The sequence below is a fragment of the Fusarium musae genome, chromosome 3, assembly GCF_019915245.1.
Source record: "Fusarium musae strain F31 chromosome 3, whole genome shotgun sequence".
NCBI classification, from domain to species: Eukaryota; Fungi; Ascomycota; class Sordariomycetes; order Hypocreales; family Nectriaceae; genus Fusarium; species Fusarium musae.
In genome coordinates, this window is record NC_058389.1 from 1,071,175 (window position 1) to 1,092,929 (window position 21,755).

General features: G+C 48.4%; 4 protein-coding genes across 4 annotated transcripts; 2 read left to right on the forward strand and 2 right to left on the reverse strand.

Moving 5' to 3' along the window:
* Positions 1–125: 125 nt before the first annotated feature.
* J7337_003815 (uncharacterized protein) lies at positions 126–5,438 on the reverse strand (the record flags this gene model as incomplete). The annotated part of the gene is made up of 4 exons (XM_044821524.1): positions 126–2,198; positions 2,247–5,188; positions 5,242–5,308; positions 5,361–5,438. The coding sequence occupies 4 exons, from the start codon at positions 5,436–5,438 to the stop codon at positions 126–128; spliced, it is 5,160 nt and encodes a 1,719-aa protein (XP_044682857.1).
* Positions 5,439–6,882: 1,444 nt separating this feature from the next.
* Positions 6,883–8,025, reverse strand: J7337_003816 (uncharacterized protein; the record flags this gene model as incomplete). Its single annotated transcript, XM_044821525.1, has 5 exons — positions 6,883–6,945; positions 6,997–7,061; positions 7,196–7,331; positions 7,382–7,699; positions 7,750–8,025. The coding sequence occupies 5 exons, from the start codon at positions 8,023–8,025 to the stop codon at positions 6,883–6,885; spliced, it is 858 nt and encodes a 285-aa protein (XP_044682858.1).
* A 1,460-nt stretch (positions 8,026–9,485) lies between these two features.
* On the forward strand, positions 9,486–11,186 carry J7337_003817 (uncharacterized protein; the record flags this gene model as incomplete). Its single annotated transcript, XM_044821526.1, has 1 exon — positions 9,486–11,186. One exon carries the CDS (start codon positions 9,486–9,488, stop codon positions 11,184–11,186), a length of 1,701 nt encoding a protein of 566 aa, XP_044682859.1.
* A 3,273-nt stretch (positions 11,187–14,459) lies between these two features.
* On the forward strand, positions 14,460–16,288 carry J7337_003818 (uncharacterized protein; the record flags this gene model as incomplete). Its single annotated transcript, XM_044821527.1, has 4 exons — positions 14,460–14,820; positions 14,867–15,032; positions 15,086–15,528; positions 15,582–16,288. The coding sequence occupies 4 exons, from the start codon at positions 14,460–14,462 to the stop codon at positions 16,286–16,288; spliced, it is 1,677 nt and encodes a 558-aa protein (XP_044682860.1).
* Positions 16,289–21,755: the final 5,467 nt, after the last annotated feature.

Sequence of the window (21,755 nt, forward strand, 5' to 3'; positions counted from 1 at the left end):
ACCCGTCCATGAGGCGGGATTGGCTTAGGAACTCAAGTTTGCTATTCATTTGGCTGTCTACTTCCACAGGTAACGCTGTCTAATTAATAAATACATAATATTCGTGTCCGAGTAAGAGTCTATCGCTAAAAACCCAGTTCATCTCCTACAACCTCCAAAGCCTCTCTCAATATGCTACCAACCTTCTCGTCACCAACTACACCAGATGCTCGTACAATAAGAGGATATAATCTCAGCAAATGCTTCCTCTCATCACTCTCAATATTATCCAATTCTGGAATGGCGTTCCCATCACTCTTCAGCTCGACAAGCTTCTGCAGAATCCACAATAATTCCTTTCGCTGGCTCAGAGGTTGGGGCATCTTGCCTCGTAGAGGTTGATCAGCGATATAAGCCCTCAGTGTCAACGCACACCGAAGTATAAGGAGCGGAGCTGCTGTACTGGCAATCCGGGTATGAAGAGTTACAGGTGACTCGGCAAACTGACTATGCTTTGGATCTGGTGATTTGGGTATTGGAGGTTGAATGACAATTGTTGGTTCATCTTTAGCAGCAACTAAACCAAACAGCACTTCACAAGAGACATAAGCCATCTTCACGCGCTTAGTCGGCAACACTGCTACTGTCCTCCCTGCGCGGGGAGCATACAGGGCTGATAAGCCCTTCTCGTGTGTGCCGTTGATGATCGACTCTTCATCTGGCGATGGAGCATGAATTACTGAAGTCTTGAAAAGGCTCTCAGCATAAGCCTTGCGGGCCTTTTCAGAAACAGCTGCGGCGCCAAGTGCTGGAATAATGAGTTCTCGCAGCTTTTGGAAAGATGCAATGTCGAACTCTTCGTCGCCTGCGAAGTCGGTGCCTGGAGGGGCAACACTGCAATCCGCGCTCATGATACCATCAGCGATGGCGACGATCGTGGTCCAAATATTCTGGACAACTTCGTTTGGTAGCTCGAGGCTCGTGATCTGCGACAGAGTCGCTTCTAGGATGGTAAGTGCTGTAGATGTAGCTAGCCTCCATGGTTGCGTGGATTTCGTTGTCGTAGGGAAACCGTATTTTAACTCGATGGGTTTGCACAAAGCTTTCAAAGCCTCGGAGAAGGAGTTGCTGCGGTAGATGTCTGCGTCCTTCGAGTGCTCAAGAATAAGCTTCTCGAGTGTCTTCATGCTCGCTTTTGAAAGCGCAATGTAAGTACGCTTAGGTTCTGGCTTTGAGAAGTTGGCCTGCACGAAAGGCAAGACCAGAAAATCCGCAACTTGAGTAATCATGGCCGATGGCACTCCTTTAACATCCGTTCGGATCATTTGAACAGCTTCAAGAATATGTGCCTGTAAAGGGGTCACATATTCAATATCTTGCACGTAATTGCCAACTGAGGCTTCGCCCAAAGTCTCTCGGAGAAGTGTCAGAATTCTACCAACTCGTTTCACCTCAAGATCTTCCTGTACAAGTCGATAGATCTCTGTCAAGGCAGATACATATGCAATGAGACAATTCTGGTTGTCTTCAGACTTTTCGTCAACAGGCTTGGAGGTTGGGACTCCTCTTGCCCACAAATCCCATGCAATATCGATCGCTGTTTTGCTGAAGACAGGTTTGCCCTCAGTGTTCGTCTGGGACAAAATATGAGCAAGCGCTTTGAAGGTTGCGGTGTTAATATCAAGGACTTGAAAGTCGAGTAGGGTAGTGAGATGAGAAAGCAACTCTTGCCATAGGTGATCGAATGAGGGGTGGCCTGTAAGAATATCAAGGTAATTAGCGAGGAGGTTGGAGATACCGTTGAGAACAACAACGGCAGTCTCAGTCCACTCAGCCCGGTCACTGTCCTCAGCATCCTCTTCCTCATCCGACTGTAAAACTTTGATTTCCTGCTCAATCGATGACAAGAGCTTAAAGACAACGGACTTGACACATATCGACCAGGACTCAGGGCTGAGGCGGTCACCGTAGGCATCGAAGATCCTGAGCAAAGTCTGGATTGCACTATTGCGAAGCTCAAGCCTGTCATCAGTGGTGACGTTGGTCAGCCGCAGCAGAAGCAACATCCACAATGCTGCATCAGAGCTCTTGTGACCATGATCAGCTGCCATCTTTTCCAGATCAGGAAGCTCAGTGTTTTGCATCATGTCTGCAGTGATGGCGAGAGACTCATTCTTCGCTGAGAGGAAGTCTGACAGCACCCAGAAGAACGTTACCGTCTGAGAAGAATTAGTATAATTACCCTCATAAGACTATAGGCAACTTACAGTCAAAGCAATATTGAGATCATCATCTTGTGAGCAGAACTTGTATAGATTGTCGACCAGGATCAAGAAGCATGAGTTTGGTAGCGACGCTAGAAAGTCTGAGCAGATGAGTTGGAGAGAGTTGAAAGAAGACCTGATAAGTCTTGCTGATCGGGTGTCTAGAAGAATGGGATTGGCCACTGAGCCACGGCGGTAAGCTGGATCGAACTCCCTGGTAATAAATATGGTGCCAATAATCTCAAAGGCTATGTCCCAGCCCTTGACCAATGTTTCTCCATTGCCCTCAATGATGCTTTGAAGACCATCGAGGATGATTTTGTGGATATCGATATCTGTCGAATGGCTGGCAAGAGAAACCTCTCGGTCACCTTTCAGGAGGGGCGCGAGCGACCTACGGAGGGCCTCAAAGAACCGGAGCTGAATCTCACCACGAGCCTCTTCAGGTAGGGAAGATGTGACATTGGCAGCTTCTAGAACCAGTTTCACAAGAATGTCTGCTGCCCTGGTTCTGACAGATGAGTTCATAGACGAAGAGGTGAGAGTGTCAATCAGCTCATTAGTCAACACGTCCCAACCAGATTCTTCTGGACTGTACTCCAATAATCTCTCGATGTTTATTGTGGCAAGTTCACCAAGCTTAGCGAGTGCGAATTGGTCTTCTTGAGTTGACCCAGAACTCATCTGCTGGCCAGAAAACCTACGGCCCTGTACGACGGGAGCCTTGAGCTGTTGACCATCAGAGGGTGACTGCGGCTGAGTGGTGGTCTCAGGCTGCTCAACAGGCTTCTGTGTCAGCAAACTACAGACAGCCGCTACCACTTTCAGGAATGACTCATTGGGAAAGTCCACCGTGCTCTCGATTAGTCTGGATGCCGCTGTTTCAACCGCACGAACCTCGGAGCCGAAGTTGGCCATCAACGTTGCAGCTTCGCTGTCACCACCTGCATCGGGTCCTCGGCTCATGGTTGGTGTCCTGCCAGGAGATTTTCCGCTTACGAAAAGGACAAAGTCGGCCTGTTGAAGTGTCTCCAGAATGATACTCCAAGCTCCTGCCAAAGTTGGACCAAGCGCTATGCCCAAGTTCAGCAATGCCCGAAGGCATAGCAAGTTTCGAGTATTCAAAGAAGCGACAGAAACATCAAATGAGGCCTGCCGTCCTTTGTCGGCTGTAGGGGTGGTGGGCGTCAAGCTATCCACGCTCAGAAGACCCCGGGCGTTACTAAAGAGACTGCCATCGGTTGGTGTGCTTGGTGTTTGTGGTCGAGGTTGGCCAGCATTGACACAAGCTGTGAGGACATTGGGTGGGACGGCAGCTTTGCCCAAAGTTGTAAGGAAAGCATCCCGAGGAGTCGATAACTGTAACAGTCCAGCCACATGAGCAAATCGTTGGAAGGCACGGACTAGCCCATGATAATATTCGGAATCGAGTGCAGCATATAAGAAGGTAGAACAGGTCGCAAGTATCGCAGGCCAGCACTCCTCGACAATTGTAGCACAGATCTTGACTTCAGAATGGAGAGGGTGGTCCTCTAAGGAAAGGGGGTTCAGCGGAACTGGGTTCTTCTTAAAGGATGCCGACCTTTCCATCTTCCCTCTGGGCGGAGTACTCTCTTGCTCAGACGGCGGTGCAGGTGAATCCCGACCAAATTCTTGTCGAGAAGTTCGCTTCCGATTTCTTGTCTCATTTGGGACTGTAAGAGGCAGTATGAACTTGGCTAGACCGTCAGATACAGACGATATACAAGCTAACACCAGGCTGTAGAGATACGACTCTGGTATACTAGGAGCCTCCGTCTTATCGAGCTGATCGATACAAGGAACTCGGACTGAGCTGAATTGGGTGCTGATACCCGTTGTTGTTGTCTCTGCACCAACTGGCCCTGTCATGAGACCTGTCATGCCACTTGCTTCAGCAATGGCTTGCTCAGAAGAGCCATTTGTGCTTGAGCTAGTTGTAGGGAGTGACGATGAATGGCCCAGTCCAATTACAGCAGGCTTTTCTGTGCTTAAGCGCACGAAGGTAGCGATCAAGGGCTTAAGGACATCCCTCTCTCCTTCTTTAGCATCGAACATGGCGTAAATTCGTCTGAGCAAGGCATGGTCCGCAAAAATTCCACGGAAAACCTCCATGCACAGCGCTCTCTTCCACACAGTTTCATCCTGATCAAGAATTTGTGTGAGAACAGTCAGTGCCTCGCCGCATTCCGATGGCAATATGCCGATGTGCCTACGCAGCATAGTGTACAGAATGCGCACCAGGCGTACTGTGGTTGCGAAGTTCGGTTTCCCCTTCAAAGCCCCAATGAGGAGCGGCATTACTCTGCTTCGTAGAATCTGAGCCTGCTCGGGGTGGTTACTGAAGACGGTGGCATGATTTGTGATGACGGATTCAATGAGTTCCAGGCCGAAAGTCTGTGGAAGCCCCGAAACGCGGATGAATTCTGGCCGCTGGTTCTCGGTCATAAGGCACAGATCGTTGAAAATACGGTAGGCATCGGTAGCTGCAGGATGGTTCTCAGAATATTCAGCATCATTTGCCGTAGGCGCATCGCCTGCTTTCTTGTCTTCAGCGACAACTTTGTCAAACACAGACACGACCAGTTGCTGTAGCGTCGCTGCTGAAGTATGGTTCACAATGGCATTTTTGCTACTTTGGAGAGTAAAGCAAATGTTGAGTGTCGTCACCAACAAGTTTCCTTTAAGATCTGATGCATAATTTTGAACAAGTGAGGGCAGCGCTTGCAAGATCTTGAGCTGCACATCCAGACCAGCTGAGGTGGCTTGCATCAAGGCCTCGAGCACTTGGTTCAGCTTTGAACGTGGAAGAGCTTGCGCAACGATGAGACGCTGAAGACAGACAATAGCGATGGCGGTAAACTTGGCATTCTTGGTACCACATGCGATGATGAATGGGTTGACAAAGTTGGGCTTTTGAGATAGCTCTGTCTCGAGTCAGATATAGCTTCCATGGACTAACAGGGGGTAGCTTGCGGACCTTCAGGCGCTGTTTGTTCGGAAGGATTTCTCAAGTTCTTCAGCTCTTCTAACGATTTCTCCGCGGCCTGTATTCATCATAAGCTAATACTCTTCACATTGATGAATGAAGCGGCTCACTTGTCGCAAATCATTGTGTTTCCTCTTGCTCTCTTGGATAAGATTGGCCAGCTCCGTGGCAAGGAGTTGCGTCGTCATCTTGAGCAATCCGCGCGAGTTCTCGGCTCAGAACAGAGCATGTGGATTCTCTGCAGGTCCATGCAGCTGAAGAGCCTGAATTCTTTTGTTGTTCGATGATGTATCTCTCCTTGCGCCGCGTTGATGCTCGTAGGCAGTGATGTGTCCCTTGTAGATGAGGCGGCAGAATTACTCACCGCCTGCTGTTCACGTGGGGCCTTGGAAGAGCGACCCTTGTAATCATGCAAAGATGCACCTTCATCATGACTTCTTCAGAATCTTGTAGAACTTGTTTATTTGCTTATGGTTTGTTATTCTCTTAGCCTGCTAGTAACACTAATGAAGTTTTGGGGGTGCAGGTTGTTCCTTATGGGAAGTATTGACTGCTCTTGGCTGCCCTTTTAATAAGTTGCATAGTGGTGGGAATGACGCAAACTTCACATTGAGAGCTTCACTCCTTCTAGCGGCTGGGGGCTACGATAATCAAGTTCATGCCATGATTAGCACCCTGAGGATGATTTCCACTGAGCCAATCCCACATCGAGTAGATCCCGAAGTCAAAGCAGCCAAGAAAAAAGAGAGGAGAGCTGCAAGAAGTCAGAAGCAGCAGTCCAAATTGTGGAGTATTGGTAAACAAGATGAGATTCGTGCTGAGCGTGCAGCTCGGCGAATGTCAGGACAGGAGGGGATACTCGGGAAGTGAAGTGAGGTAGCTACTATCTCGCTGGGAGGGCACTGGTAATACGTGGACTTGTAGCTATGGTATATGATATTATTATATCAATTACTGGTCCCTTGTTTCCACTATAATCGAATGCCTAATACATATATGAATATATATGAATACCTGGGACGGGCGGGATTGCTCACGAAGTGAAGCAGCTGTCTCGCTGTGAGGGCATGATACGTTGATATAGCTAAGGCTTACAATTGGACTTCCTCGTCAACACGGATAACCTGCCATATCTATTGCCTCAAAATAACTCTGTCCCAAGACATTAGTAGGCTCGTGAAGCATCCCGCAAGAACCCTTAAATAGCTAAATCTTCAGATTCTTTACTTGTAGTTCTTTACTCAGTATGATTCAAGTCGATGGATCGATTGAATACTAAAACTCAACTCATACGTACTACTAAATGATTGAACAGAAGGAAACCTGCGATCAATCCAAGTTCGTGCGGAACAGAACTACATGTGCGCGGAGCCAACATCGCACATGCATCATCTGAACATAGGATCCAGCTTCTAGCGAATTCGTGCAACATATAGTCTAGTAAACCTCTTTTTGTGGGTTTTGGAAGTTTTACCCAAATGACTGAAAATCCGACTTGGCCCAAGCCTCAGTTCTAATAGAAGGACGCCGCTTGCTGGCTGTTAGTTCGCAACTGCGGCTTCATTGAAACGACCGAACCTACCAACTCCATAACCTTGTTTTTTTTCACCTTGCTTTCTAGTATCTAAGACTTTAAACGGGGACGTTGTTGAAGAGGTAAGACACGGATTCTCCGTTGTGAGTTCGTCGAATAGCCTAGGTGTTTGGTCAGTATTACGATGCACCCACGGATGTGATGCAACGTACCTCGGCAAGTGTTCCGGAGACATCAATGACCTTGAGCTTGGGGCATCGCTCAATCTTGTCACCCACTATTGAAGTTAGCAAACTGCGTGAACACGCAACACGCGCATAATCGCATGCACAAAGCCGGATTTAGAGCTTACAGGGAACAGCTGGAAAAGGTTAGCAAAGGTCCTTGAGATGCACATGCCGGGTTACTTACTGTTGGTGACAACGAGACCAGAGAGGCATGAGTTGTTAATGGTATCGATGGCCTTACCACTCAGAATACCGTGAGTAACAATCGCATACACCTCCCTGGCGCCGTGCTCATTGACGGTGGCAGCAGCCTTGGCGAGCTAGAATGGCGTTAGCCTGTGTCACTTACAAGAGGTTATGCATAGCTTACAGTGCCACAGGTGTCGGCCATGTCGTCAACAAGAATGGCGACCTTGTCACTGACATCACCGACAAGAACCATGCGACCAACAACGTTAGGTCGGGGTCGCTCCTTGTGGATGAGAGCGAAACCGGTGTTCAGGCGGTCAGCAAGAGATGTCGCACGCTTGGCTCCACCGGCATCGGGAGAAACGATGACACAGTTGTCGACACTGAGGTTCTCGCGAATCCAGCGAAGCACGGAAGGTTCAGCGTAGAGGTTGTCCACGGGGACGTTGAAGAAACCCTGAATTTGCGAGGCGTGGAGATCCATTGTGATAACATGATTCTGAGTCACGGTCAGTAGGTTGTCAAACATCATGTTAGTGAAACACGTACGCAGCCAGAAACCTGGAGCATGTTTGCAATGAGCTTAGCACTGATGGGAGCTCGTGACTTGTCCTTCTTGTCCTGTCGCGCATAGGGAAAGCTGGGAATAACAGCAGTGATCCGTCTGGCCGAGGCAGTTCGACAAGCATGAATCATGATGAGCAACTCCATGAGGCCATCGTTGACATCTCCAGGAGCAGTGGACTGAAGGATAAACACATCCTCGTCACGAACAGACTCTCCGATAGAAACACTAGTCTCTCGGTTGGAGTAGTTCAAGCTCATAGTGTTTGCGATATCAATGCCGAGTCTGAGATATATCAGCTACTCGTACCCTCATTTACAGGCGCAGCGTCACCGCCAGAAATTGGAGGAGGAGCGCAAAATGAGGATAACATACCGACTGGCGACTTTGGCACTGATCTCCGGGTGGGAGCTCCCCGAAATGAGTTTGATTTCGTTCGCCATTTGGTCCAACATTGTCAAAGAAGGGAAGAGAAAAGAGCGGGGCGAAGAATTTTTGGCGGCGAGGAATAAATAACCGTGAGCGCAGCGCCTCGGTCAGGATCGGGATGTTCAGGTTGGTATGTGATTCAGTTCGATGATCAACGCCGGGGATAAGGCTGAACGTGATGCACAAAAGAGGAAGAGGTTTGTTTTGTTAGGAACCAGAAGGAAGATCAAATAGCCTTTGACTAAGATCAAAAGTCAACAACAATGCGGTTCAAAAGTTTTCCATCTTCGGGTGACGAGTTGTGGAGCAATCGGGAGCTAGAATGCTTTGTATACCAAAAGGCTAAAGGTGCTGGGTCATGTGATTGATGTCGTCTTCATCGCTTCCATTTGATTGACCTGAATTCGAAGTAGATTTACAGAGGCTGAACTCTAAAATGTGTAGGTATGGGCTTGAGGTGTAGAGGTCATGATGAGCAAAACCAGACACAACCGTCAGCTGCTCTCGGGGGTTCAAGAAATATTCAAGACAAGAGGCTTGATATTTTATGGTGAGATTGTACCAATCCCGATAACAATATGCCGGGGTTATAAACTGGGGAAGAGTATAAACCTTTGGTCTTCTTATGATGTGATTTATTACAAGATAACTCTCCAAGTCGATGAGAAATGGCAGCCTCAAATAAGTCCAACAATTCTCCGAATTCCATTCCACGCTCTCAATCCCTCAATAGAATCGATTCGGCGTCATCTCAGCTCTTATCACTCCGCGTCTATAAAGACAAAGAACTACCCCCAAGTGCCCCTCGCCCCCCTCTATTACCGGCTTGCACCGGAACCTTACCAGGATAAAACTGGAGCAGACTCGAGTTGCTTTCTTTCTTTAGTCGTTTCGCCCCAGTCAGACCCTTCCATTCCGAGAGCATCATTTGTCAAATCGCACGACTTATCTTAACTAAGCAATCTTCAACTCGACGACTGATTTACGACTTGACGATTTTTATATTCCAACGACCGGCCATTACACTCCAATCGAGCAGTCACTTCCTCTCTACGCACTCTCGAGTCTATCGCATCAAACAGAAAAGCAAGCGCCACGTGATCCCGCATCTCGTCGAACCAGTGATTTGATGCCCCGTCACATCCTTTCGCCTTCAAACTTCACCGCTTGCCCTCCTCATCTATCTCATGCAAACCATGTTGGATCCGGGTCATCTTCCAGTATGGCACACCATCATTCCTTTTCGCCGCGGCTGAGTCCCGCTCTTGCTTCTACCTCGTCTCTCCACGATATGGCCCGCAACCGAAAACTCCGCCTTCTCGTCGCCGCCACTGGACCCCGCGATACGTCTTGGGCGCAAGCACTTGTTGTGCGCCTCTCGAAAAATCCACAGATTGAAGCGCGAGCGATCGTCGACGATGTAGTCCCGCGATTGACACAAACGATAATTGTTATGCAGAACCGGGGATTGGCTATGGGAGCAGGTGATCGGGCCGACGATATCGAGTTCTATCGGCAACAAGCATTCGAACTAGTAGAGTGGGCAGATCTGATGGTCTGCGTGCCGCTTGATGCAGACAGCATCGCAAAGATGCTGGCAGGCGTTACAGATACATTCCTCGGCGAAGTACTCAGAGGATGGGATACACAAAAGAGCATTGTCTTGGTCCCCGGCATGAGCACACATATGTGGTCAAACCCAATGACCAAGAAGCACATGAGTAAATTGCATCGGAAATGGAATTGGATACGTGTGGTGACGCCGATATTATGGCATTACGAAGGATCGCCAAACCCCAAGCGAGTACCCAACTGGAACGGCTTTAACGAAGTGCTGGGCATTATAAAGAACCAAGCCGACTTGCTGGGATTGGGGAGAGATGTTGAGGTTGCCACCGCAATGGCAATGACTGATAGTGCGGACGTAACAGTCCAATCTAAGCTACCGCCGGAAATTTGGACCATCATCCTTGATTATGCTGGAGACTGGGAACTTGCGAAGGCTCTAGGAATGTACACCAACCTACCGATGCCCTCACCATGGACAAGTCAGCCCAGAGACCGTAACGATCCGTTGAAGGTGTACGAGCACGAGCTTGAGTGGACAGTGCTGACATGCAACTCCGCGGCGATATGCAAAAAGATATCGCAATCTCCACCAGAATTCAACGATATATCAGCACTGGTTATTAAACTAGTGATCAAATTTGGTCTTATTGATGTGTTGGCGTATATGGAAGCCAACCGACCTGATCTTTTTAAAGCATTTGACGGAACGACGTTACCAACCAAAGCCTCTGCTTATTATCCACGCACTGATGTGCTGGACTATTGGAAACAGAGCGCTTGGTTCAGAGACCGTCATGTATATGACGCAGAAGCTGTCGACGGTGCCTCCAAGTTTGGGCATGTTCGTGTTTTAGATTGGTGGTGGCGTCGGTCTGGATTGAACATGCGTTATACAGAGTCTGCATTGGAGCAAGCTAGCGGAAATGGACATCTCTTGGTTCTCGAGTGGTGGCGCGATGCAGCAGCACAGGACGACAAGGTCGTTCTACGACCGGGCCGGTCACTATTATGGGCAACACAGCATGGACAAGCTGATGTGTTGCGGTGGTGGGACGCTTCAGGTATCCCTGCTGCTCATGGTGACAGCGTCGCCAAGATGGCAAGCCGCTGGGGCCAAGTCGAGGTCTTGGAAACCTGGAGACGGCTGAAAGGAGATGACAAGCTCGTGTTTGACGCCGAGGTTCTCGTTTCACCGACCATATTCAAGCACTTGGCGGTGCTTGAGTGGTGGCGTAACTTTGCTCATGGAGAGCTCGAGGGCATGGAGGGTCGAAAGCAGATGGTAGAATTCCGAACGTGCAACATCGAAGAGGCTCTTGAGGACAGCATAGGAGATCAGAGCGCAGTTCGACGATGGTGGACACAGAACGGGTTGAACCTAGGACTGCGAGACGAAGAGTGGCTCAAGACACGGTATCTTTAGAGCACACCTAGACCGCTGAGACTCATACGGCCACGACTACGCCACAACTCAAAGATGGAGACCAGCCCCGGTTCCGGTGCATTGGGTTCAGCATAGGTGTGGCAGTTTGGATCCTTGTATGGCATTAAATGCATGTGCCGCATGGTAGAGTAGGATCACTGGGGGTGCCGGCTAGTGCTAGCATCGGGTAATGGCGATCATGTTGACGTTCCTGGCATTGGTACATATCTTGGAGCGCAGGCGTCATTTGAGATTGATTGAGGAGTCTCTTGTTGAGACTGGTTTATGTTATTCAGGCATACGGAGCGTTTCTTTTGATAGGAAAAGGGAGGGTATGGGATATAGGTTTGGGAAGACACGAAAGCGCGAACTGGTAACAAAATATCAAAAGTTACGTTTGTGCAATTTGGTCAGAGTACATTTAATGTAAAGTTCGTGATACAAACATATCATCTCTTTGAGTATTTTCAGCAGGGGGGCATCTGTTGATCATAAGAGCATCGATCACACTGAGATACGTATCCATGATTCAGCATCGGATGTAATCAGACGAGTTACTATGCCTATCATCTTGGCATCAACCGCCAAGATGAAGCTGATATCTGGGGGTGGATCCTCATATTGAAGACGTCTGATGCCGAAAAATCAGTCTCGTCGACCGGGCCGGTTCACTCGAAGAAATAGGTAAGAGAACACGACTAGGGAATAATAGTCTGATGCCCGACTACCAACGGCTCATGTGTTAGTTTTCAAGCTTATTTTCAGCTACGAAATCGGCTTGAGCTCATTTGTGTTATCGTGACAAGGATTGCACTTGTTCTCCACACACACATAAACACCCCTAGCTCCATCAGATGCCGGTTCCTGTCTGTCTCAATTCTCTTCTAGAAGACATTTCTACCCATTCACGAGGACAAGAAGAGGTTCTATACTTGTCTTGTGGCGTTGGGCTTACAGTAGTTCGTGAGGACGTAAGGAACCGGGATGATATACCGATGCTTAGAACCGGGAAAGTAACAGGCTTTTTTTTCAGCCTCTTTATACTGAAAATGGAGACAGACATTCGTAGAGTTGAAGGTGAGAATGATACAAGAGGGGCCGGGTGGTTCCGTGCCCACAGTTTCATTGCAGTCCGCTGGTCCGTTGAGAGAAAAAGATGGCACGTCGGTGATGCCACTTGATATTGATTGAGGTGCCCAAGTTTTCATTACGTTTCGCTGGCTCGACATTCGTGGGGCCCCGCGAGCCCGGGACTCAGGATTCTCCAGATTTTTATCTGGAGAGATTTCACCTTGTTTGCTGGAGCTTGCGGGGGAGTCAGAGATCTTGACAGATGGATAGATCTGGGGAAATGCTGTCGCTGGGTATGAGTTGAATGAAGGCATTCGCAGAAATTTTGCGTTGCAGATTTGGAGAAATACAGAGGTTGAATGGGGGTTTGGTAGGGAGGTCCTAGTCTCACTCTAGACTGCATACAGAACAATTCCGCATTCTCCATTCTCTTATCTCTGCCAGAGATGTCCTTCTCCAACCAAATTAGGCGTGGTCAGGGGTGTTACTGATAAGAAGACAGACTCAAAAGACCCATCTTCTTTACAGGGTTTGTATCAGAGGACGCACAGCAAGTCAGGTCAGGTCAGGTCACAATATCCCTCTAAACTACAATCGACAAGCTTTTCCTTTTCTCCAACTCTCCTCTCTTGTTTGGTCTGCACTTGAAAAGGGACACATCAATTGGGCACAATATCACTCACGTAATAACGACTCGCAACGAAATCGGCCACAGTCCGACCAGACCAGACCGGGATCATACACGCTTAAACCCATGCTTAAAATTAACCTAAGTTAATAACTCAAGCAGTATCCGTAAAAAAAAACGAATTGCGTACAAGTTTTCCACCATCTTCCCCCGCATTTCTCCTCTCGTTCTCGCGCGACTGCAGAAGAGACTTCCTCTAGCGCGGTGGTTTTGCTTTGTTCTGCAAGTAACCGCTTTTTCGGTACCGAGTACCGCAACTGATGATGAACCTTTTCCACCCGATGCCTGAGCCTCTGAGCAAATGCGGTACGAGAGCCGCTGTATTTCATTACGTACGAGGTGGAACTTGTCCTTGACCTTGTCTGGGGTAAGAACCTTGCATCGGAGCCGCGTGTGTTGGAGTGTGTTTGCTTCGGAGCGCACTGGAGCTGGGCTGTTGGAGATGTTCTGATGATCTCGGGGTAACGGTACTTGGTATAGCCCTTGGGACTGAGCTAAGTACAAGGGAAGGGCTCTGTAATGGGTGGAGAGGAGCCCAATGTCACTGTTTGATGATCATGGCTTACCAGGGAGGACTGATGAGCTACTTTCTCTTCAACTCACACATACACATCATTGCAAAGAACTCTCTCTTTCATATGATACAACTCACAAGTCGTATTACCATCTATCAACCAAGCTTTAACCGCGGTGGATTCCCCCTTCTTGTCCCGTCTTGGCCACGCCGTGAAACTGCCTATCTCTCTCCTCTCATCCACTACCACTCTGATAACTGTTGCCCACAGTCCCCATACCAAAGAGACAAGGATCGGTCCCCAATTCTCGCTAATCCTGGCCTCGCCTGTCTTGGCAGCCCCTCTAGCGCTCCCCCAAACACCACGGAAATCCTCCCTCAAGCCATCACTTACACGGAAAATCCTACACTACACACACACACAATCGCTGGGAAAAGGCCGAGTCATGGCTCCTCTACTATTCCCCCACATAATGGCACTCTGTCGCCCGTACTTACCATTTTGAGACGACACAACCGGCCCGGTTGAGGTGAACTCGATCTCACCTCTCTTCGGCTTTAGATGATCAGCAGTGTTTAACACGCCGTTGAATGCATTGCTTATCATGCCCCTGTACCTAAAGGCATATCCGTTACCGCGGTGGGGAGCTTGGCCTAGCGCTGCATACCTTTCTCACCTCAACATGTCCTACATCGGGGAACTTGAGCTTCCTGGTATTGGGAATGCCATAGCTCTACCTCCTTGTCATGTCAATCGACATGATGAGCTCCTCTTACAGAAAACCGGGCCGGTGGTCGTGATCCGTAATCTTGATCATGGTTACAGTCAACTTGATTTTTAAAGGGCGATCTTCCCCCCTCCCTAGATGTTCTTATATCCAGGCCTGTGTCTCCGCGACATTGCTCCCATAACCTCATCTCCATTCCGCTGAGAGTCCTACTCTTGTAAGAGATTGAGTATTCAAGACTGATCTCGTCTTTGTTAAAACTACCCTTCATCATGGGTTATCAAGAAGACCCCGAGTCAAAAGCCGTCGAGGCTCCCAACGTTTCAGACACTTCACCTGGTGTCTTGATCGATCACAACTCCGTCGATAGAGAATATGGCCGAACCGTAAGAGGTCTCTCCCCTCGACATGTTCAGCTCATGGCCATCGGTGGCTCCATCGGTACCGGCCTGTTCGTTGGTATCGGTGGTGTGCTCTCCAAGGCTGGTCCTCTCTCTGTCGTTCTCGGTTACTTGATCTGGGGTGTCTTCTTCGTCTGGCCTTGTAACTTGTGTGTTGCCGAGATGTGCTCGTATCTTCCTATCCGTGGTTCCATCTTTGAGCTTGCTGCCCGTTTCGTCGACCCTGCGCTTGGTACGTTTTGCATATGAATATCAGAACTTCAGCTAATGTAAACTAGGATTTGCTATGGGATGGACATATTTCTACGCCGGTCTTATGCTTGTTTGTGTTGAATACAGTGCCGTAGCGACACTGATGCAATATTGGGTTCCTGATATCAATCCTGCAGCTTGGGTCGCGATGGCAATGGTTGTCTGCGTTCTGCTCAACGTTGTTGCTGTCAAGTAAGTACAAATCACAAAACTTCACTCATCGACAGTTCTAACAAACGTTCTAGGTACTATGGTGAGGCTGAATTCATCATGGCGTCTCTCAAGGTTATCCTCCTCTTCGGTCTCCTCTTCATCACTCTCATCACCATGTGCGGTGGCAACCCCAAGGGCGACGCATACGGATTCCGATACTGGAAGGGCGGCAAGGCTATGCAACCCTACCATGCCGAGGGAGATCTTGGTAAATTTTGTGGCTGGTGGAAGGTTGTTCTCTACGCTGGTTTCACCATTGCTGGTCCCGATATGATCTCTCTGTCCTCTGGTGAAATTGCCAACCCTCGACGAACTATTCCCCGAGTCGCCAAACTCATCTTCTACCGACTTGTTGGTTTCTACGTCTTTGGTGTATTGGCTGTCGGTATCATCTGCTCTTCTGATGACAAGCGTCTGCTCGGTGCTATTGAGAACAGCGCCGCTGGTGCTGCCGCTTCTCCCTGGGTCATTGGCAGTAAGTCATACTTTCTCCTTGAACACACCAACACAATGCTGACAAATAAATAGTTGAGAACCTTGGTATACACGGTCTCCCTAGCTTGATCAACTTCCTCATCCTCACCTCAGGTCTCTCTTGCGGAAACGCCTACCTCTACTCCTCTTCTCGAACCCTCTACGGTCTTGCTCGCGATGGCCAGGCCCCTGCCTTCCTCATGAAGTGTAACAAGGCTGGTGTCCCAATGTACTGTGTCCTCACCGTTAGCGTCATCAGCTGCATCACCTTCCTTGTCGCTGGCGAATCCTCCGTTACCGTTTTCTTCTGGTTCGTCGACCTCACCACCACCGGTCTCATCGCCACCTACACCATGATGATCGTTGTCTTCATTGGCTGGTTCCGTGCTCGTAACGCCCAAGGCATGGACAAGTCTGCCCTGCACTACATCGCTCCTTTCAACCCTTGGGCTGCCTACCTCGGTCTCTTCCTCGGTGTCACTGCCCTCCTCTTCATCGGTTTCGATAAGTTTGAGCCCTGGAGCACTCAGGGTTTCATCACCAGCTACTTCTGCCACGCTTATGCTGCTATCCTGTTCATTGTCTGGAAGGTCATTAAGAAGACCAAGTTTGTCAACCCCGAGACAGCCGATCTTGTCAGTGGCAAGAAGGAGGTTGACGAGGAGTGCAAGCACTGGGAGGAGGGTGGTATTGAAGAGAACTATAAGCGTGAGCTTGCTGCTATGCCTTTATGGAAGAGATGCTGGGAGCGTATGTGGTAACCGGGAAGTATAGCTCGAAACTGTACAGATGTTGTGGTGGTCATCCGGGATATGTCTGGCAATAATACTCCAAATACATGTTCATTCAAGTTATGTTATGCCTTTCAGTCGGCGATGTGCTGTTGTAGTTCAGCTGGCTCTGTCCTCGAGCAATTTGATTCAACCCTGAGGCATCTGTCTGTACGACACTCCTCTAGGTTTCAAATTGCCAGCCTTGATGTGATGTCCATGTCTATACGATTGCGGCCTTGGCAAGATACCCCGACTATTCCAAGAAGATCAATTTGGTCTGAACAACTCATCTACCCAGGAGTTTTTCTACAATGTCTCTTTTTGGCCACAAATGGATATAGTGTTGTGATCTATCCAGCTACTCAAATCGGGACATCATGACAGTGGTTGATTCAGCAACTTATCGAACCTGAGTAGCCTCTTAGCATCAATGCACCCATATAAGAGCAGATATCATGTTTTAAAGCAATTATCACATTTAAAATGTCGAAATCAAGAGTAATTGAAAGAAGTGCACTGACAAACTGTTTTGGATGAAAGCGCGATATTACCATGGCCTTCATGCCTACCCTGCACCTCAGCGAGGTCTCGAAACTTCTAACGAGCTGCTAACTTCTTTACGGACTACACAACTAAGCACATGGATTCTTCATTGGCCCATATCCTATTATTTTTTGTCACATATTTTCTTTGAGGAATGGGAGTATCGCTATCAGAAACACGAAGATGCCTTCCAGAACAGGCTGGTTCTGCGAAAAGCCAGGTGAAGATCGAGTCGACCCATTGCAAAAAAGCAAACATGGGATGAAAACTTGTTGACGCATAAAGGAAACCAAACAATGTTCCAATACTACACACCCGACTCCATGGAATAAGAAAGTTGATGCATGCAAGTGTCCCATTGGCTGTGTAACGGCGAAGTGCAGACTGTAAACGGACTCAACGAACGGATAGATAATTCGGCATTTGACAGCATTTGATATCTTACAAACACCATGAACAGTTGGCTCTAACATGTGGAGAGACGTTGCATTTGACGCAGCAGAGAAACAAAAAAGCAATTTATATGACCCCATCAAGATGTCAGCTTTGTTTCATGCAACCTCACCCAGCTCCATTTATCTTCGGGATCCCATATATCCGAATATCACAGATCCTTTCAGCAGCAGTACGGGGTAGTAGGCTCAATGCAAAGACGGGCTTCAGGGAGCAAGAAAACATGAGACCTAAGTTTAGGGTGACAAAACAAACTCCGCAAAAGGTATCCTAAATTTATACCAAGTTACCTAAATCCTTTTTATCAGTTAGGCTTAAGGTCTCGAGTTTTATTTCCTCCCCTAGACGGAGCAGTACAGTAATTAATCAAGGAATCTCGCAGCTCCAATTATTCATTCAAAGCACAGATAGCCTAAAAGAGAAAAAGCAAAAATAGGAAAGCACTGGAGCCATCAAACACCAGGATGGTGTTTCATGTGATAAATCGAATTCTTGCTCACAAGGACAAGGTTGTGAGAGAAGAGGCAAAAAGGCCAAAGTTATAACCTGAAACTCAATCAGAATAAGAAAAACAAGCAGACGATCTGCTTATTTATTCGGGCAGACCGTTTGATAACAGTAGGAGTTGGCCGAAGGAAGCAAGGTCCTTGCTGCTCCCGCGTTTCAGGGGCCGGTCTTTTCGGAGCGGTAGGGCCCGATATGGGATATCGCTTGATTATGGGGATGGGAATAGACGTCAGAGGTTGAAATGTAGAACAAACGGAGGCCGAAGAATAGTGAATGTGTTTCGTATCACACCTCATTTAATGATTTATTGGCAATATACAGAATCGAACGATAATCAATATCCAGGCAGAATAGTATGCCCCGGCTTTTGATTGCTCAGTCAATAGTCTTGGCCTGCATGAGTCGCTAGCTGCGGGTTTACAGCATGGGGTGGCTGAAAGTGGCATTCTGGTGGACGAACTGTTGTCTACCATATCAGGTCTAGCTAAAAGAACGAAGGAAGGGCATCGTTTGTCCAAGGTAGTGAACGAACGAACGGACTGTGAATCTTGGTAGACGAACCACGAGGGAGCCTGGGATATAACACCCTGGCTCTGCCTTACCAGCATCATGACAGGCGACAGGCTAATTGATAACTGTTGCTATGCTGGGAGGCTGATGATTACGTTTGGTCATCAAATGAAGGGAGTATGAAGCTCATTGCATTGTGATAAATCGCGATGGACAAGACCGCCTCCACCGCTAGGGAAATTTCCGGTATGACGCCGGCAATGTTGTGAGAAGTCAGAAAAACGAGTCATGCTGTGCTGCAAGCCCAGGGGCAAAAAAGCTTGGGATACGAAGAATCTCACGATAGCTCAGCTTTCAGTGGCAGAGAAGAGAAAAAGGGAGAAGCTCCTAGTCTGTAAGCTATCCGCCTCTGAAGGGAAAACCTGCGTCGTTGATTTAGCGCTGGTGTTGGTTGTGTTTCTAGCGGGCAATAAACCAGCCAAGATTCCAGTCTCTGATAGACAATAGAGTCTTGTTGGTCTTCTTTCTTTGAGGTTTGTTTGTCCACTGTTATTCGTTACATTGGATAACTAACTACCTTAGAGGCGTAGGTGCGTTACCCGACAAGATTCGGCTGATTGACACCAAGGATTGAGAAAATCCCTTGGCTCAGTTAAGCTAGGTCGCGTATAATTAATTGCTGGCGATTGATTATGCTCAACTTTGAGCTGAGCAGGACGAGGATTTTAATTAGTGACCGGTAGCCGCCATCTCCGCTGACGCGGAACCGAGAAGCATAGACCTAGATGAGGTAGTATCGTGCAACAAGATCTACAGTTGAAATATATTGCTATGGAGATTTCCAAAGGGATGATATAAATCAAAACAAACCCCATAGAGATGTTCTATCGTGAACGTGAAAAGGGGAGGCTGTGAGGCTCCGGATGACATTCCCGCGCCGCACTATGTGAAGCACGGCGCGCCGATGCGTCTTTGTATTTCGGGAGCCGAACTCAAGGCGAACAAACATGTGGAAGCATGAACCAAGAGCTAGAACAGCTAAGCTAGCAACGATAGATATGGCAGCTATTTACTCTATGTGGAATGTGTTTGGAACATTCGTGAAACCAAACCGTCGAATGTGCACGGCCTGAATCATCTGATAAAGTTTAATATCCCAAGATTTGAAGATGGACATCATCTGGTGGTGAGATGGAACCCGAACGGATGGATTGACAATCACTCAATCACAATATCCTTACAGGCCCCAGCCGAGATTGACAGCTGCGTCGATCAGCCCCCTAAGAGGGAGATCTGGGGGACCTCGTGATAGCTGGGCCAAGCAAAGCCTCCATAACAAACAGGACAAGAGCACGCAAGCATCTCGTCAAGCAAATCCACCAGTCAGTGCCACGGACCTCGCTAGTGAATTCAATCACAACCCTTCCCTGGGTGCTCCGTCATAGGTACGGATAGGTAGTAGTCATAGTCATATGCATGCCATCCCTTCCATCGCTTCCGCTCCCACCACCAACCGAACGCTTCAGGTTGAACACACCAGGGGAGCTCGGAGCTCACAAGCCAAAAAAAAAACAAAAAACTAAAAAAACTTTACCATGGGATGGTCTTCGGCGTTGAGTTAAACATGTGAAGCAAGCTTCTGAACTCAATTGTCCCTGCAGAAAGTTAATTCGGCTTGTTCTTCCAGGCTTCCTCTTCTAGTTGATGAGAACTTCTGCAAGGATCTAATGTTAAACTAGGGGTGATGAACGACAAGAGGAAGGAGATCGTCGCCGGATCTGAAAAGAAGCAAAGCTGGACTGCCACGATTGGATTGGTTAGATCCCCTTGATTAACCAGTCTTGGTATGGGATGAGAGTTCTCGTGCTGCTTCTGGCTTCTTGTTCCTGGATCTGTTTTCCTTTTCTTCTCTTCTGGCTTCTTTGCTTCCTTTCCGCTATGCACCGCCACTTCATCATCATGCTTCAATAACTCATGAACCTTGACCTTTGGACGGCCTGCGCTCAGACAGTGCGCTGCAGTAGCTGAATGAAGCAGGACCTGTCCGTCCAATAGAACAACACGAGCCCTGGTTATTACAGCGGACTTTAAGACATCTTCAGCGGCCTCAAAAGTCTTCAGCGCCCTGCTTGTTCAGCGTACGTACTGTAAGGGGGACCAGCCGGGAGCAGATCCTCTACTGCAGGGGTCCATTTCTTTTTTCCCTCCATGAGTCCCATTCTTCCCAGAAGCCAGGCCAGGGCATGGCTAACTTACCATGGTCTGGATAGCGTGCCCGATGGACCCGCGCTGGCCTCACCCCGTCTCTGGAGGCTGGAGCTGGTTGTTCTCTCACGGGGGACCCCTGGATATGAAAGGGAGGGGAGCGTTTGGCTCACCACCGTCACCACCATTCGGCACAATCTAGCAGTCCAAACGGTAAATCCTTGTCCATTTTCTGTTTGAATGTAGAAGGGAGAAGATGAGATGAGATGAGATGAGTCGGTTGAGTCGAGTCGAGTTGAGTTACAGATGAAAACGGCAGCACGAATTGCCGACGGTAATTGTAGCCAAGACTTAGCACTCTGTGCCACTCTGTGGGTTGCAAATAACCAATTCAGGCCTTTACCGGGGAACTTGATTGGACGGGGTAGTTAAGGGGATCGGAAAGATCGAACAGCAATGGAAGGCTTCTCTGCAAGGCACAGATGGTGATAATAACATGGACCCTTACGGTATACGTGCGGCGCTATAGGGGACTCCGAGGCAAATTACCATTCGTAAATCGAGCCTCCAGCAGTTGAACTGACATCAGACTCTCAGCTCCATACAACACCGCTAGTCATTCTCTGGAAAGGCGTGCCCAATCTCGTGAGCCTTTGGGAGAAAAGCCATGACTCTCTTTTGACTTTTTGACTTTGTATTGAGAAAATGACGGCGGGGGTATTAGCCGGGTTTGGCTCTAGCTGGCCACTACTTGCAGGTGGTGTTTATGCTTCAGCTGACACACTGGACTTCTGTGAATGGGTGAATTGGACGGAGAAGGAGTACAGATTCGAGTGTGATTTGCAGTTTTGTTTGTACATACGTATTCGCGCCACCAGAAGCTGTAAGGATAGAATATGATAATACCTGACAAGCCATTCCCATTCTCTCTTTTTTGCTCTGATCTTTTTATTACGATTCTCTTGTGCCAAGTCAACCCCTGTTGTCGACGCACTCCTCAGTTCATGCTCTCTCTTCCACCTGACAAGACGGACAGTGGAGGCTCAATCAAAGTCGCTTAGATCTCTCTCATTTGCCCTCTCGCGTGCTGGTGGAGAGTCTTGCCAGGTTGTGATCACTCGCCCGGGCGGGATTTAAGCAGATTGCGACCGGGGATTGAATTGAAGAGAGACACGGAGCACAGAGACAGAGAAAGTCTTCAGGCTCTTCTTCTTGATCATCATCTCACACCCTCTCC